This window comes from Sceloporus occidentalis, unplaced genomic scaffold, assembly GCF_023333645.1.
Source record: "Sceloporus occidentalis isolate IW3139 unplaced genomic scaffold, rSceOcc1.0.p SCAF_10, whole genome shotgun sequence".
Taxonomy (NCBI): Eukaryota; Metazoa; Chordata; class Lepidosauria; order Squamata; family Phrynosomatidae; genus Sceloporus; species Sceloporus occidentalis.
The window spans coordinates 30985152-31000632 of record NW_028316990.1 but is presented as its reverse complement, the minus strand read 5'-3'; the positions used below and the strand labels follow the sequence as shown (position 1 = coordinate 31000632).

Here is a 15481-nt window from a genome sequence, read left to right as displayed (position 1 = left end):
AGGATGCCCAGGACCAAAGCCTTTGGCTCCCCTGACTCATTATTATTACTGTTATTGTTGTTGTAAATATGGACCCAAAGATGCCAGCAGCCCTGAGTCTCCCAAACCCAGGAGCCAGGAATCCTGAGCCCCTTGGAGCCTGAGAATGGCTGCAACGCTCCCTTTCCGCCACCAGAGGGCGCCCCAGGACAGGGAAGAATCACCATCATGATCATAAGCGTCAAGGGGCCGAAGTGCGCCACTTGAGCCACAGGAGGGCGCCCGAGAGAAGCATTGCGTACATGAGTCATGAAGCCTGCAGTGCGCAAAGGGCGCCACCAGAGGGCGGCGGCGAACAAGGCAGCAGCAGTAGAGCCCCCTTTTGCACTACAATTCCCATCATCCCCTGGGAAAACGCCGCCAACGCCCCTGAGGGAAAGAGGATGATGGGAATTCCATTCCAAAGCGTTTTGAAGGGCTCCAGGGCGCAGAAAGGCTGGCTTTCTTTGAGGCGTCCCCCGCCTTCTGCATCGTCTGGGGATGATGGGAACTGTCCTCAAGGCCCCTAACACTGACATTCAAGTCACCAATAAAATTATATATATCATATATATAACTGTGTATATAATTTTATATTATATCGGCGCATGTGTGTGCGTATATATATATATATATATATATATGACTGTGTGTATATTATATAGATGCATGTGTATGTATACGTGTATATATACAAAACTATATTATATATGTGTGTGTGTGTGTGTGTATATATATATATTAGAAGTATACACATACACACACACACACATATACACATATATTAGAAGTATATATATATATATATATACACACACACACAGAGCAAAAGCATGTATGTATTTGTGTTTATGTATGCATGTGTGTGTATATATCTATATCTCAGAAGCATATATATATATATATATATATGTATGTATATATCACTGTATATTATATAGATGCATGTGTATGTATATGTGTATATATACAAAACTATATTATATATGTGTGTGTGTATATATATATATACACACACACACACAGAGCAAAAGTATGTATGTATTTGTTTATGTATGCATGTGTGTGTATATATCTATATCTCAGAAGTATATATATATATATATGTATATATATGTATGTATGTGTATATATATATATATATATATATATATGTCTGTCTGTCTGTCTGTCTGTCTGTGGGCCAATGGAGTGGGATTCTGGGAGCTGGAGTCCAAAATCCCCTTCAACTGGAACAGTTAGTTCAATGGCCTTTTAAGAGCTTTCTTTGGACCTCATTTCCCAGAAGCCTCGGCCATGTTGGCCAATGGAGTGGGATTCTGGGAGCTGGAGTCCAAAATCCCCTTAAAAGGAACAGTTTGGGGGACTCACTGCCCCTTACAGTTCAATGGTCTGCAAATGGTGGCCTTTAAGCGCCTTTGGACTTCATCTCCCAGAAGCCTCGGCCGCGTTGGCGAATGGCGCGGGCCTCTGGGAGCTGGAGTCCGAAAGCAGTACTGTCATCATCGCGGCTGAGGGAGAGAGGCAGGCCTCTGCGTGCGTGAAGGGGAACCCAGGCCGCCATTGAGGGCTGAGGCGGGCGGCCTTCCCTTTGGGTCGCTCCTCCTCCTGCTGCTGCTCTTCCTCGTCCGGGGCTCTTCTTCTCCGCCGCCGCCGTCGTCTCCGGAGGAGGAGGCCTGTCCGGAGGCGGGCTGTGGCGGTGCGTCGAGGCCGGGGAGAGCGGTGCCCGCCGGGCTCCTCCGGGCGGGACGGCGGAGGCTGCTGCGGGGGTTGCTTCTGCCTGGGCGGCATGAAGGGCGAGAAGGAGAAGGAGAAGGAGAAGGAGAAGGAAGCAGGAGGAGGCGCGGGGCTGACCGGGATCGGAGGCGGCGGAGGGCTGGTGGGAGGCGGGCTGGTCGGAGGAGGCCTGAGCGGCGGCGGCGGCGGCGGAGGAGGAGGCGGAGGAGGCAGCCCCGAGAAGAGCCGCAGCGCCCAGGAGTACAAGGAGCAGGGCAACCGGCTCTTCGTCGGACGCAAGTACCCGGAGGCCGCCGCCTGCTACGGAAGAGCCATCGTGAGTTTGCCTTTGGGGAGAGCCAGGGCGCCCCTGAGCATGGGCAGAGTGCCCCTTTGGGCACAGGCACACAGTGGCCCCCTGAGCGTGGGCAGAGTGCCCCTTTGGACAGGGAGTGTCTCCCTAAGCACAGGCAGAGTGCCCCCTGGGCACAGGCACACAGTGGCCCCCTGAGCGTGGGCAGAGTGCCCCTTTGGGCAGGGAGTGTCCCCCTAAGCACAGGCAGAGTGACCCCCTGAGCATGGAACACATAGTGGCCCCCTGAGCGTGGGCAGAGTGCCCCTTTAGGCAGGGAGTGCCCTCCTTAGCATGGCATGGGGCACAGACTGAATATGGGGCAGAGTGTGGCTCCTGAGCATGAGCAAAGTGGCTCTTTGAGCAGGGAGTGCCTCCCTCCCCCCCCCGGAAGCACAGGCATAGTGACCCTCTGAGCATGGGCAGAGCACATCCCTGAGCAGATGTAGAGTATGCCCCTGAATATGGGCAGGATGGGCCCTGGAGCATGGGCAGTGTGCCTCTTCAAGCAGGGAGGCACTCTACCCATGCTCAGAGACCCATCCTTTCCCTTAATATAGTGCCCATCTGAGCATGGGCAGAGTGCCACTAAGCACAGGTGGTGTGCTCCCTGAATATGGGCAAAGTGACCCCTTGAGCACGGGCAGAATGTGTCCATGAGCATGGGCAGAGTGCCACTCTTGAGCACAGGCAGGGCATGCACACTGGCAAACAGTCTGGCCTCGGATCGGGACAGGAGTGGGCAGCTTGTGGGCTTGTTTCTTGGCGTGCTTGTTCTCCCATTATCCCTGCTCATTGACTGCGCTGGGGGATGATAGGAGTCGCAGGCCAGAAGCCTTTGGTCAGCCAGAGTTTGGGCAGCCTTGGATTGTGAGAGCAATAATGCGGAGGAGGAAGAGGCCAGCTTGGCTTGGAAGGGAGTGTGGGCAGACTGCATTGGCTTTGGATTGAAAACTTGTTGGCCCTCCAGATGTTGGACTCGTATTGTCCCTCACAGTTCGCTTTGTGTGGGTCTGATGGGAATTGCAGTCCTGGAGGGTGGCAATTGGTGGGCAACATAGGTCAGAAAAGGAAGAGATGAGCAACTGTTTATTTTAGCTTATATTTATTTATATGCCACCTTTTTCCCAGAGTGGCACCCAAGGCGGCACAGAATAGGAGACCAATTGAAACCCGCAGTGCAGCATACAACATTTAAACCCCTCTCTCTGGCGCAGTTACATATTAAAAACCCTGCTGAGGAAGGCAGCATGGTATAGTGGTTTGAACATTGGACTAGGACTCTGGAAGCCAGGGTTTGGATCTTGGCTCAGTCCTGTGAACCCACTGGGTGACCTTTGGCAAGGCGCACTCTCTCAGCCTCAGAGGAAGGCAATGGCAAACCCCTTCTGAAGACACTTGCCAAGAAAACCCCATAAGTGTCACCATAAGTGTCATGTCTTTTTAGATTGTAAGCCAGAGGGCAGGGAACCATCTGAATGACTATCTGTAATCTGCTCTGAGACCCTTACTTCTACTCTCCAATCCTGCATAAGTCTGAAACGACGCAAAGGCACACAACAACAGCAACAACAACAACGACACCAAAAGGAGCCCAGGAGAAAGGGGACCTGGACACCCTTGGGGAGTACTGCGATCTACTGCTTACTGAATAAAGCTTTTCCGAATCTGCTGAAGGCTTGTCTTCCTGGCGTTAGCCTGTCAGGTCTCAGCCCAACAGTTTGCCCCATGCTGCTGGCCTATTTGGGCTCTGTAGCACTGGGTGGGTAGGTAAGATGTCTCCCCTCCTTAAGGGGCATGGCTGAGCGCCATCCTCCCTTGTCTAGACTCTTAACTTGCCTCTTCCAAGGGACCTGGGGGCAGATTAAAGATGCCTGTGCTGAGGATCGGATGTGACTCACCTCTGTGGAGCCAGGAATGCTCCTTCCAATTAACCAGAGCCACCCCAAGTTCCCCAAGACAAGAAGCACAAAAGGCAGATCTTGGCACACTCCTGGATGAAGAGGTGGCGTAACCTTCTGCCGGCAGATCAGGAATGGGCACAAATCACTCGCTCCTCCTCGGCTTTACGGTCAGAGCATCTTCCGGGCGGGGAGGTAGGAGTTAGTGGAGTAGTCATGCGCATAGGGCCAGACGAAGCTTCAGTGTTCAGGAGCAGTATATTTCTGAATACTGATTTCTTGGTAGAGGGATGGAGGGAGGGCCTTTCATCTGCTACTCTGCCTAGACATGGAGCTGTGATGTTTGTTCTCCTCTCGGCGAATCGGACACAGGGCAATGGTTGCAAACTGCAAGAAAAGAGATTCCGCCTAAACATTAGGAGGAATGTCCTGACAGTAAGAGCTGTTCAGCAGTGGAAGACGCTGCCTTGGAAGATTGTGGAGTCTTCTTCTTTGGAGGTCTTTAAACAGAGGCTGGATGGCAATCTCTTGGGGATGCTCTGATTGTGATTTCCTGCATGGCAGAATGGGGTTGGACTGGATGGCTCTTGGGGTCTCTTCCAACTCTGATTCTATGATTCTCTCCCCTGGCAGCCAGGGCAGTGGGATTTGGAATAGATGGAGAGCTTTTGATCCGCTGCTGGGACTAAGGATGATGGAGCAGCCCCTGCCTCTTCTTCTCTCCCTCCCCATCTGCAAACTTAATATGTAACAGGAGATGGCCGGTGGGCTGGATCTGCCCACTTCCCACAAGTCTCTGCCTGAACTTGTTTTAATTTATAGTCAAAATAATTGCTTTTTGGTTAAAATTCCCAGTGTTTTTATAGTTGTTTGTCATTCCACAACAGACAGACAGACAGATCAATGTGCAAATCACTTCCTCTTAACCAAAAGTATACATACCCCCCACTCTCTTCTATGCCAGCATTCTCTGAAGATGCCAGCCACAGCCGCTGGCGAAACGTCAGGATTAAACTCTTCTAAAACATGGCCTCATAGCCTGAAAAACCCACAAAAAACTATGGATGCTGGCCGCAAAAGCCTTCGACTTCACAATTCCCAGTATCCCCCGCCAGCCAGAGGATTCTAAGACTGATAGTCCAAATATATCTTTTTTCCGGATTGTGGCACCTACCTGTTTCACTTGTGTGTCAGAACAAAATATACCTTAAAAGAGGCATAGAGAGCTGTGAAAGAAGAGAATGGGAATAGGATACTTTCGGTCAAAACAGCCGTGGGGGAGTTTGTCTGCTATAATAATATCTCTTTTTCTAGGATGCTTGATTTGACAGGGATCCCCATCTTACTCTGTCTGACTTCATTATGGAGCCAGATTGTTAAATTACACTTTTGAGGGCTGGATCACCACATGGAAGCTCTGGAGTTGGAACAGAGGCCGTCCTTCCCTGAACACTACTTGGTCAGGGTTGGAAGGACAAAAGGCAGACTTTGGTCCTTTTCCTGTTAGATCTAGAATAATCTCTCATCCCTGCCTGCCAGCCTCTCATTTAGCTGAGTCCAGTTGATTCTCCAGAGCCATTAAGCCGCTTGTGTTGCAAAAGGGAGCATTTTCTGCAAACTGGTTGCCTCTCCAGCAGTGTGTCCAAACTGCACTGGAGAGCCCTATGTTCCTCTGGATTGCTCACCTTTCGGATGGTGCTATTTGGCTGTTTTTACCTCTGTTTGCATGTTCATTTTTGTAGTTTCTTCTTACCTCTTTAGGAGATGTAATGGTCATTGGGCATGCCTTACAATTTAGGCCACAAGTGTTAATAGCTCATCCGTAAAATTGTTTTAGTAGGTCAGTACCTACATTTAGCTTTCATTTACTATTGAGGCATTCATAGGCTCTCTCTGTGTGTATGTATATATGTGTAAGAAAGAGAATAATTTCTCCTTTTGCTTGCAGCATATCCTGCTTGATAGCTTGGAGAGAACGTTCATTTGCAAGAGAATAGTTGTTTAGAAGCCTGATTCAGATGGTAGAGTTGGACATTTATCACTCTTCGCCTATCCCACTCCTACCTTTTGGTTTGTAGTCTCCCATCCAAGTTCTGACCAGGCATGACCCTGCTTTGCTTCCAAGATCAGACAGGATCTGGTGCCTTTAGGGTATTTGGGCCCCTTTTCCTTTGATGCACCTCAGTGAAATGGAAGTCTTAAGTATATCTGATGGCACATTTGACAACCGGCATGGTATAATGGTTTGAGCATCCAATTCTGACCCTGGAGATCAGGGTTCAATTCCCTACTTGGCCATGGAAACCCACTGGGTAACCTTGGACCAGTCGCACAATCCCAGCCCCAGAAAACCCTGTAATAGGGTCACCTTTGTTTTAGTCCATTAGCATATTATTTTAGTATTTTAGCATTTTATATTGCTGTGTTTTATTGCCCGTTGTTGATTTTATATATATATTTGATGTTCCAACCTTAAGTGGAAAGGGTGTGATAATTAAACATTATTACATTACGGTTGCCATAAGTCGGAAATGACTTGAAGGCACACAACAATGACACATGTTATTCTTCTCACTTGAGCCTTCTGGCTAATGGGTCAGCCTTTCATTCTCATTTCCTTTCAGAATCGGAATCCTTTAGTGGCAGTCTACTACACCAATCGGGCCTTATGTTACCTGAAGATGCAGCAACATGACAAGGCCTTGGCCGACTGTAAGCATGCCCTGGAGCTGGACAGCCAGTCAGTAAAGGCCCACTTCTTTCTGGGCCAATGCCAGATGGAGATGGAGAACTACGACGAGGCCATCGCTAACCTTCAGAGAGGTGAGCTGGGAGGACCCTATGGCATTCCCTTCCTGGAGTCACATATGGGATACCAAGGCTGTGACTGCAATACAGAAATAATGCAGTTTGACACCACTTTAATGGCCATGGCTCAGTGCTATGAAACTCTGGGATTTGTAGTTTTGTGAGATATTTAGTCTTCTCTGTCAGAGAGCTGACAGCATATCCCAGGTTCCATAGGATGCAGCCATGGAAGTTAAAGTGCTGTCAAATTGCATTAATTCTGCAGTGCAGATACAGTTCAATGCTTTGTTGCATTGGTTTTGTTTGTCATGTTGCTGTCCTGGCATATATAGACTTCCTCCCCATTTCTGTATCTGGGGTCTATCACACTACAAAAGTCTACCATTTGTGAGTATGAAACAGTTACGCGTAGGTGGAGATTCTAGCGTTAGACAGGTATAATTCTCTAGGGAGGAATATACCATAGACATGGGTCCTGATCTGGGGAGAAATTACCTGAGTGTCTTTATTTAGGGAAGAATTAGCCAAGTATCCTTATCTGGAGAGGAATTCTGGGCTGCAGCCTTTAAAGGTCACTGCTGTTGTAAATTGCCCAGCCTTGTGCTTCTCCTTCTTGATCCTTCTGGAAATCTATTATTATTATTATTATTATTATTATTATTATTATTATTATTATTATTATTCCTGGCCAGATGAGGCCTCTATTTTTGTCTCTTTGTCACATGCTGTATACACATACGTGCACATCCATCATAGTTGGAACCAACCTTTTGGTTTTGGAAAGGACCCAAGCTCTTGTGTAGGAAAAGGCCCAGGCTACCTTTTCCTACCCAGTGTCCACAAAATAGGACCCATCTGATCCCTCCTGCAGTCAAATGCAGGTACTCTGATTTAATTAAATAGTTTGTGGGAACAATCCAGGATAAATGTGTGGTTTTGCATTGTGGCTTATACCAGTTTTAAACAAGCGGACGTTCCTCCAGTTCAAGCATAACAAGGAACGGTGCTATATTTAAAAGTGGAAGTTTCTGCTCTCCTCCTTGTAGCCACGCAGGAAGAGAAGAGAGTGATGCATCCTTAATCCCACTGTGGGGACCTGTGGTTTCCTGTCACAATTGAACTAGCTCTGAGCATTTGCAATCTTAACATGTTCCCTCACCTTGCTTTGGGAAGTCTTCTGGTTCTGCCACATTCCATTCTTACATAAGATCTGAGAGGAGGCTGTTGCCCAGGAATCCCAACTCAGCTTCTAATTTTGAAAAAAGTCCTTGTTGATTTTGAAAAAGTTTTCTTCCAAAGCTTTTTGAATTGTTTGGTGAAACAAGTTGAGTTTGTGGCTGCTTGAGGGCTCAGACTTTGGCTTTTTAGTCTTTGTATCATTTTTCTTATTCACTTAGCACCATAGTAGTTTCTGGAGTGCTGCAGCAGCTTCTTAAACAGATAGGACAGGGCTTGGGGGAAAATACGTTTGGACTTCAGTTACCAAAATCCCCAGCCAGCATGGGCATGTTGGCTGGGGAACTGTGGGAACTGTAGTCCCCAAAAGTAACTTTTCCATGCACTGGTACTATATCAGGGGAGAAGGATTTGTAGCTCTCCAGATGTTTAGGACCACACCTCCCATCAGCCCCACTGGCATGGCCATAGATGAGGGATTCTGGAGTTGTTGGCCAAAATAATTGGAGTGCCAGGTGTTTTGTGTGCTGCCTTGAATGCTGATCTACTGCCTGGAATCTGTGCTGAATAATGATGGCATGCATGTGTTCACATGTATTTAGAGGGTCCTCATAACCCAAGTTAGGTTCCCAAAGTTTGACTATTCTGTGGCCCCGGCCAAGCTTCAGCTTGTCTCTTGAATATGGACTCCTTTTGCACGACACAGTTAAAATGTCTCATACAGTATAACTATAAACAGTTATAGCACTATCATTCCACTTGGACTGTCATGGTTCCATTCTTTGGAGTGCTGGGATTGTCAGTTTAGGGAGGGGTATTTAAAATTCACAGCCAGAGAACCGTAGTGCGTCACCAAACTACTAACCCAGGATCCCATAGGAGATGGCCACAGTAGTTAAAATGAAAATATAGCTCTATAATTGTGTACATGGGAGGGCCTTGTGTACAGACTGGAATTCCGATCTCAGTTCTTTGACGCTGCTTGTGTCTGTGCCCCACGCTCTCCTACCTCTCAGCCTACAACTTAGCCAAAGAGCAACGCCTGAACTTTGGGGATGACATTCCAAGTGCTCTAAGGATCGCCAAGAAGAAGCGTTGGAACAACATTGAAGAGAAGCGGATTAACCAGGAAAACGAGTTGCACTCCTATCTCACCAAACTTATCATGGCGGAGAAAGAAAGGTATGGGGTGTCTGTAGTAGGGAAGGGTTAATAAACACAAAATTAAAAAAACAAACCCTCATAGTGTGGGGAAATGTTGTTAACTTCAAACTTGCTGAACTGGGTGCACCTCACAGTGAACAATTGGATGAGATCCTTAATTTAGGCTCAGGGCTTGATAGCTCCAAAGCAGTATATTGAACTGAACCCCAAAGATGACTGCCTAATATTATTCCACAAACCAGCTGTGAGTAGACAGGGTGGAGTTCACCAACTATATGCTGTTGTTAACTCAGAACCTGGGGAAGTTACTTTTCTACAGCTCCTAGAACCTCCAAGGCAGCATGGTTCAGGGATTCTGGGAGTTGTAGTCCAGTAAAATATCATTTCCAAGCTCTCCTTGGCAGGTAGGATGCTGCCATGCACCATGTCTGTCTGTTTGTCTGGCTAAGTCGGTATTGGCTATCTTGCATGGCCAGGGTCGCAGGTGCTGGGCTATCCCATGTACCTCAAAAAACCTAGGATCTTTGGCAGTAGAAAGCAGGTGCTGTCTTGCCAAGCCATAGTCCTTCCACCAACCTTTGGTCTGCTTCTAATGGCTTTGTTGTTGTTTCTGCTTCTCTTGCAGGGAGTTAGATGAATGCCGACGGGCACAGGAAGATGAGAACATGGAGGAAAACCGAAGCCGGGCACAGCTGGCCAACATCGAAGCCAAACATGTGAGGACCAGTTGTACCTTTTTGTCCCAGGTTAGCCCCTTATTTAGGCAGAAGTTACCGGACACTATTGCCCATCAGCTCCAGCAGGCCTAGTAGTTTAACAGCTTCTGGAGGCTCACAGGTGGCCCACCTTTGAGTTCAGACCTCTGGGATGGTTTCAGTTGTGGTCCTCCAGATGTTGTAGGGCTGCAGTTCCCACCACACATATAGCCAGCACAGACTATGGTGAAGGATGATGGGAACTAGAGGCCAGCTACAGGGCACACTCTTTGCTTATGTTGATTACCCAAGGAATTCTTCTTAGTTTTAGCTTATTGGGAGGTTGGCTTTATCCTTACTGTTCTATTTCCATTCTGTGCTGGGCCTTTTCCCCCTCCTGTTAAGACAGTCTTTTCCACCCTAGTGCCCTGCTGGCTGGGAATTATGAGAACTGTAGTCCTCCACATCTGGAAGTGGCATGCTTTGCTAAATGCTCTCTTTCTGTTTCAGGAAAAATATCTAGCAGACATGGACGAACTGTTTTCCCAGGTGGATGAAAAGCGGAAGGTGAGGGTACACTTGAGCTGCAGTCAAGTTCCTAGGCAAAATTTATGTGGTGCATTTGGTTTTTTAAAGTCCTTATACGGTATGGAGCTAAGCCATTCTGAAGTTTACTTACTGACATCTTTATTTGCCTGGATCTAGATGTTCTATTTTGACCCCTTCCTTTTTGGGGTAAGACAACTAGTGACCTGAGACAGGGCCTTTTCAGTGGTAGCTCCTCATCTTTAGAGTGTTGTGGAAGAGTGTTGCTTTAGAGGCTTGATTGAGGCTTATGCTAGCTTCATTCTGGCACCAAGGTAAAGCATAGCTTTTTATCAAAAGCCTTTAGATTCTTACAGTTTTGCCTGAACCAGCACAAGTGGATTCTTTAAAACTCCTATAATTATGAAATTGTTTTATTTGCTTTTAAACTCTTCTATCTTGCTTTGTTAAATCTTTAATTTGTTCAAAATTCTTTAAGATTGATGTGATGTATTTATTTGCCACACTGAAATCTCACGATACTATAATTTGGAATATTGAAAGAAATTATAAAATCAATAAGCGCCAGCAGTCCTAGCCACCATTGCCAGGGGTGGATCATAGACAAACATCGCCCGCTCTTATAATAAGGAGAAGTTGCATTAGAATCTTGCTTGCTTGGGCTAAATCTCTGAACTCTCCTTTCCCTCCTTTGGGTTAGAAACGGGACATCCCTGATTACCTATGTGGAAAGATCAGCTTTGAACTGATGCGGGAGCCCTGTATCACACCCAGCGGGATTACCTACGACCGGAAGGACATAGAAGAACATCTCCAGGTAAGAGGTGTTCCAGCTATTTTGGTGGGCTGCAATAGTGTGACAAAGGTTGGCGATATTACTTCTTTGATCTAAAATACCCAGAATTCCTAGGAGATTTAGAAAGGTACAGTAAACACAAGCCAGCATGGTGTAATGGTTTGAGCATTGGAATGTGACTCTGGAGACCAGTGTTCAAATCTCCTCTTGGCCATGGAAATCTAAGGCCCCAGGTATTTTGCAGTAGGGACGTAACATTTGGATTTAAGCCTCATTTATGCAAAATGAGAGAAACTGGAGGTATCTGCATTGTTTTACAGAGGTTTTCTAAAATTGCATTTCACTCACACACAGTGATGAAGGGGTGCCTCCTTTAGTGTGAACTCCAACTAGACCATTTATTGCTGAAAATGTTAAAATGCTGTTTTCTCCCCTCTTTCACTTACCTCCTTAACCTTAAAGGTTTTGGGATCTCGCTTGGAGATTTTAAAACTTGAATTTTTAAGCACAGCTTCTGACTCTTGGTGGACCAAGCGGCAGAGGTCTTTGCTTCTTTGAGTCTACTCTTTCCTCCTTCACTGCTCTCTGTTGCCTTTTACTGGCTTCCCCTCATAATTTATTATGCTTCTTATGGAAGGGGCAAAATAGACCTCCATTTATATAAATTATGTAGTCTCCCAGTGCAGTTCATCTTGATGCCCGACACGTGCCGGTCATCACCCATATGTTTCTAAGGCTGCCTTAAAAGGCTTGAAGAATAAATGCCAAGACTGCAGATCTGAATTAATGCATCATGTAGGACTTCCCCAGCCAATATTCTATTGATTAAAAAAAAAAGATTCAAACTTTATCTACGTAGTCTGTTTTTTTTTCTTTGAAGTCTTTTCTCAGGGACAAATAACCTGCAAGTTTGAGGGGGGGAGTTGTAGTTAAAAGAAAGTAACTTTTTTGTTAGTCAGTTGAAGGATTGGCCTATTTGGACCAGAAGTGGAGAACACATGACCTACATAAGGGCTGCATAGCTGGGTGGGGGCCCTGGACCATTTCCCCCCAGCCCTACTGTGAGCCACACTCCTCTCAGAGTAAGCCCAAATGCTTCCCTGTTCCTCTGCAGTCTCTCAAAATGGCAACAGGGAGTGGCATTGCAGCACTACCTGACACCATTTTGAGAGGGACTGCAGAGGAAAATGAAGCTATTTGGGCTAGAAGGTGCTTGTTGTGGGGATATTTTTGAGTGTTTTCGTTTGTTGTGGCAGTTCCTGTGTGGTTTGGGGGCAAAAAGTGCCTGAAACCCCTGCTGAAAAGCATTGTAACATTTTGATAGGGGGTTTCAGGGCCACAAAAGTGGGTTACAGGGTATGCAGTTTGCCCATTGCTGCCACAGATACTCCCATTCCCTTCCCTGACTGAGTGTGCATACTGTGTCTGATGCGAATTGCAGTCCCGCTACATCTGCTAAACTGCACTTTGTCAAAACCTTCTCTGGATTGCTGGCCCACTCTTAATGGTGTTGGGATATGCTGCTTTTGGACAGTGAGCATCTCTAGTTCTTCGACCTGAGATGCCTCATGCCAGGCCAAATGCCTTGGTCCTCCATCCTACCCCTTCCCAGCCTGGTATCTGCCAATTGTGGCTGTGCTGGTTGGGGACTGGTGAGAGTTGTAAGTCCAACCCATCTGGAGACCCTTGGATTGAGGGAGGCTGCCATGCTGGGTCTTTGCCACCAAGTGTTTCCTATCTCAAGAAAACCTATATTTCTGCAAATACAGTACAGTGGAACCTCGCCATAGGCGGGCACGCCATACGCGGCCTTGAGCATACGCGCTCAAGCCGCTGCGTGCGCGCGGGGTGGAAGGGGCGGCGCGTCCCATTCAGTTGAATGGGTGCGCACGCCTGTTGTGCCCCACGCGCGCCCATTGCACCCCGCGCACCTCCGCGCCGCCATGCACGAGCCCCATTGTTTACAATGGGGCTCGAGCATAGGCGGAAATCGCCATATGCGGTGGGATCCGGAACGGATCCCCCGCGTATGGCGAGGTTCCACTGTACAAATCAAACTGTTTTTAGTGCATAGAAATCGTGATGGCTTGAGGCCCTTTTCACTAAGAATTTGGTTTGTTGAATTATTTTTGTAGCACACAATCTCTCAAAAGTGTGTGTTCTAGGTTTGTTCTGTCCATGCACACTAAAATTGCCTGGGAGTCAGAGGATAATATGGTTAGCTTCTCTTGAAGGTGGAAGCAACCTGACCAGATTGAAACTTTATCATGCTGGGGTGTAGGATTGTCTGTGGGTCAGGAGAGTGCTATTTTTCTGCCCCGAGACACTTTGGCAGAGGATGCATAGACTCCCAAAAATGGGGTGGATGCGGGGAAACCAAACTTCAAGTGGCTGGAAGTATTTGAAAAATGGATATATAGTTTGACGTGAAACACTATGGGGGAACGCGCAGAGTGCAAGCTGTTTAAAAATTGAACTGCTGCTCCTGGCAGCTTCCATTAGAGGCACTTTAATCTTTCTGCTAGAAAAAGGCTAGTCTGGGGTTTGCAGTTGGGGGCCATAAATCAGCATTGGGGTCTGCAGCTAGAGATGTGGAAGCCTGGAAAAGAACTGTGGAGAAACCATCATAAAAGTATTGAAGGGGAAAAAAGCCTCTGCATGACTATAGTTGTTTTCTCCTTCCTTAGCCTGTAGGTTCTTCATCAGACTGATTCTTGCCCTCATCTTCCTGTTCTTTTCTGTTTCTCTTGCAGCGTGTCGGCCACTTTGACCCAGTGACGCGAAGCCCATTGACCCAAGACCAGCTGATCCCCAACCTTGCCATGAAAGAGGTGATAGATGCGTTCATATCTGAAAATGGCTGGGTAGAAGATTACTGATGACCAATGGGGAGGCAGGGTGGGGGGAAAGGCCAGGTCTGCTCGGCTGCGGCTTCGTAGCGTTCCTAGCCATGACAGCGAAGGCACCCTGCAGACTACTACAGACTGCTCTCCGGACAAGCTGGGCCAGCACCATGCCTTACTGTCTGTCTGTCCCTCCTCTTCCCGCTCTGGATGTCTGGGGTTTCATTGGCTCTGCCAAGCAAGGGTCGGTTGGCCCCCTGCCTTAGCCTTTCCTTGGCTCCTTTTCTTGGTCAGCTTCCATGCGGGGCTTTATAAGACAGGCCTGGGCCCTGGCCTCAAAATGGCAGAGGAGGAGGGCAGACATTAAAGAATCCAGATGAAGAGGGAGGCCTGAGAGCCTCCAAGGAACCCATGGTGGCACATGAAGGACATTCCTCCCATGCCCAGCCCATGCCCGCCCCTCAGCACAGATCACTTCATTCCCCTTGGCACCCACCTTCCTTCCATAACTATGCTGCTGATGGAGGGCCTGGCCTCTGTAGTGAGCAAAATGCCAGAAAAGCCGGATCCTTCGCCCCCACCTCAGCCGTCCCTGGCTTGGCTTTGAGATGTTGTTTCTTGCCTGCTCTCTGTTTGTACAAAGTTTTTGTTTTCTCTCTCCATTTTCATTTGTTCAGGATAGCTGGGTGGTGTTTTTTTCCCTTTTTCTTTTCTCCTTCATCTGTTTTTCTTTGTAAATACATAGCCACTTATTTGGGGGGGGGCCTCGGGGGAAGTGGGCACATTATTCTACACATGTTGACTGGAATTTGAGCTTCTTCAGGATAAGCAGTTCACCTGTTTGTGTGCATCGGGCAAAACGGAGCCCCTTTACCTCCTTTCAGGTAGTTGTTTTATCCATTAAACCATTCAAAGGACATTCTTATTTTTCTTTTTTTTTTGGTTGCTTTTAATTAAAAGTTTCCCCTTAAATAACAACACTATGTTTTGAATTTTCATTGATTGTGTATATTGTTCTCATGCACCAGGACATTTTAAAAAAATCTTTGCCTTATGTGGGGTATGTTGTGAATTGAGACTCGCAGCACATTGTGGATGTGGGTTAGGATTTAAAGTCTTTCTGCATTAGGTCCATGAGTGTGTTGTTACTGTTGATGTTCTTACAAACTGAGGGTGAAACAAAACGTGCTCCTGTTCCAAGGCCCCATTTTCACAAGTATTTTGTTCTTCCTCCCCCAACAGTCTGTATTCTATGCCCATGTAGCATGTTGCTTACTTCTTGTTGGGGGCAGTCTTTAGTTACGGGGCACTCCTAAATGCACTGACACTTCCCTCTTGTGCATGGCTCATGTCATTGTGGCTTTATAACAATCCACACTCAGGGAAAGCATTTGTTAATAGCATCAAGGCTACACAGCAAAACGCGTGGGTGGCTGTTGGAGGAGGGATTTTGCCGGCATTGTTTG

The 15481-nt window shown here is 47.2% G+C and overlaps 1 protein-coding gene across 2 annotated transcripts; it reads left to right on the top strand.

Annotated features, from left to right (window-relative positions):
* Nucleotides 1–1437: 1437 nt before the first annotated feature.
* On the top strand, nucleotides 1438–14993 carry LOC149306331 (E3 ubiquitin-protein ligase CHIP-like). Of its 2 annotated transcripts, none has more exons than XM_089540613.1 (7): nucleotides 1438–2071; nucleotides 6612–6810; nucleotides 8988–9153; nucleotides 9761–9881; nucleotides 10341–10397; nucleotides 11077–11193; nucleotides 13926–14993. In XM_089540613.1, the coding sequence occupies exons 1-7, from the start codon at nucleotides 1808–1810 to the stop codon at nucleotides 14049–14051; spliced, it is 1050 nt and encodes a 349-aa protein (XP_089396739.1). In that variant the 5' UTR covers nucleotides 1438–1807; the 3' UTR covers nucleotides 14052–14993. The 2 variants fall into 2 exon arrangements, with proteins under 2 accessions (XP_089396739.1, XP_089396740.1); XM_089540614.1 differs by having other exon boundaries at nucleotides 1442–2071; nucleotides 9761–9851.
* Nucleotides 14994–15481: the final 488 nt, after the last annotated feature.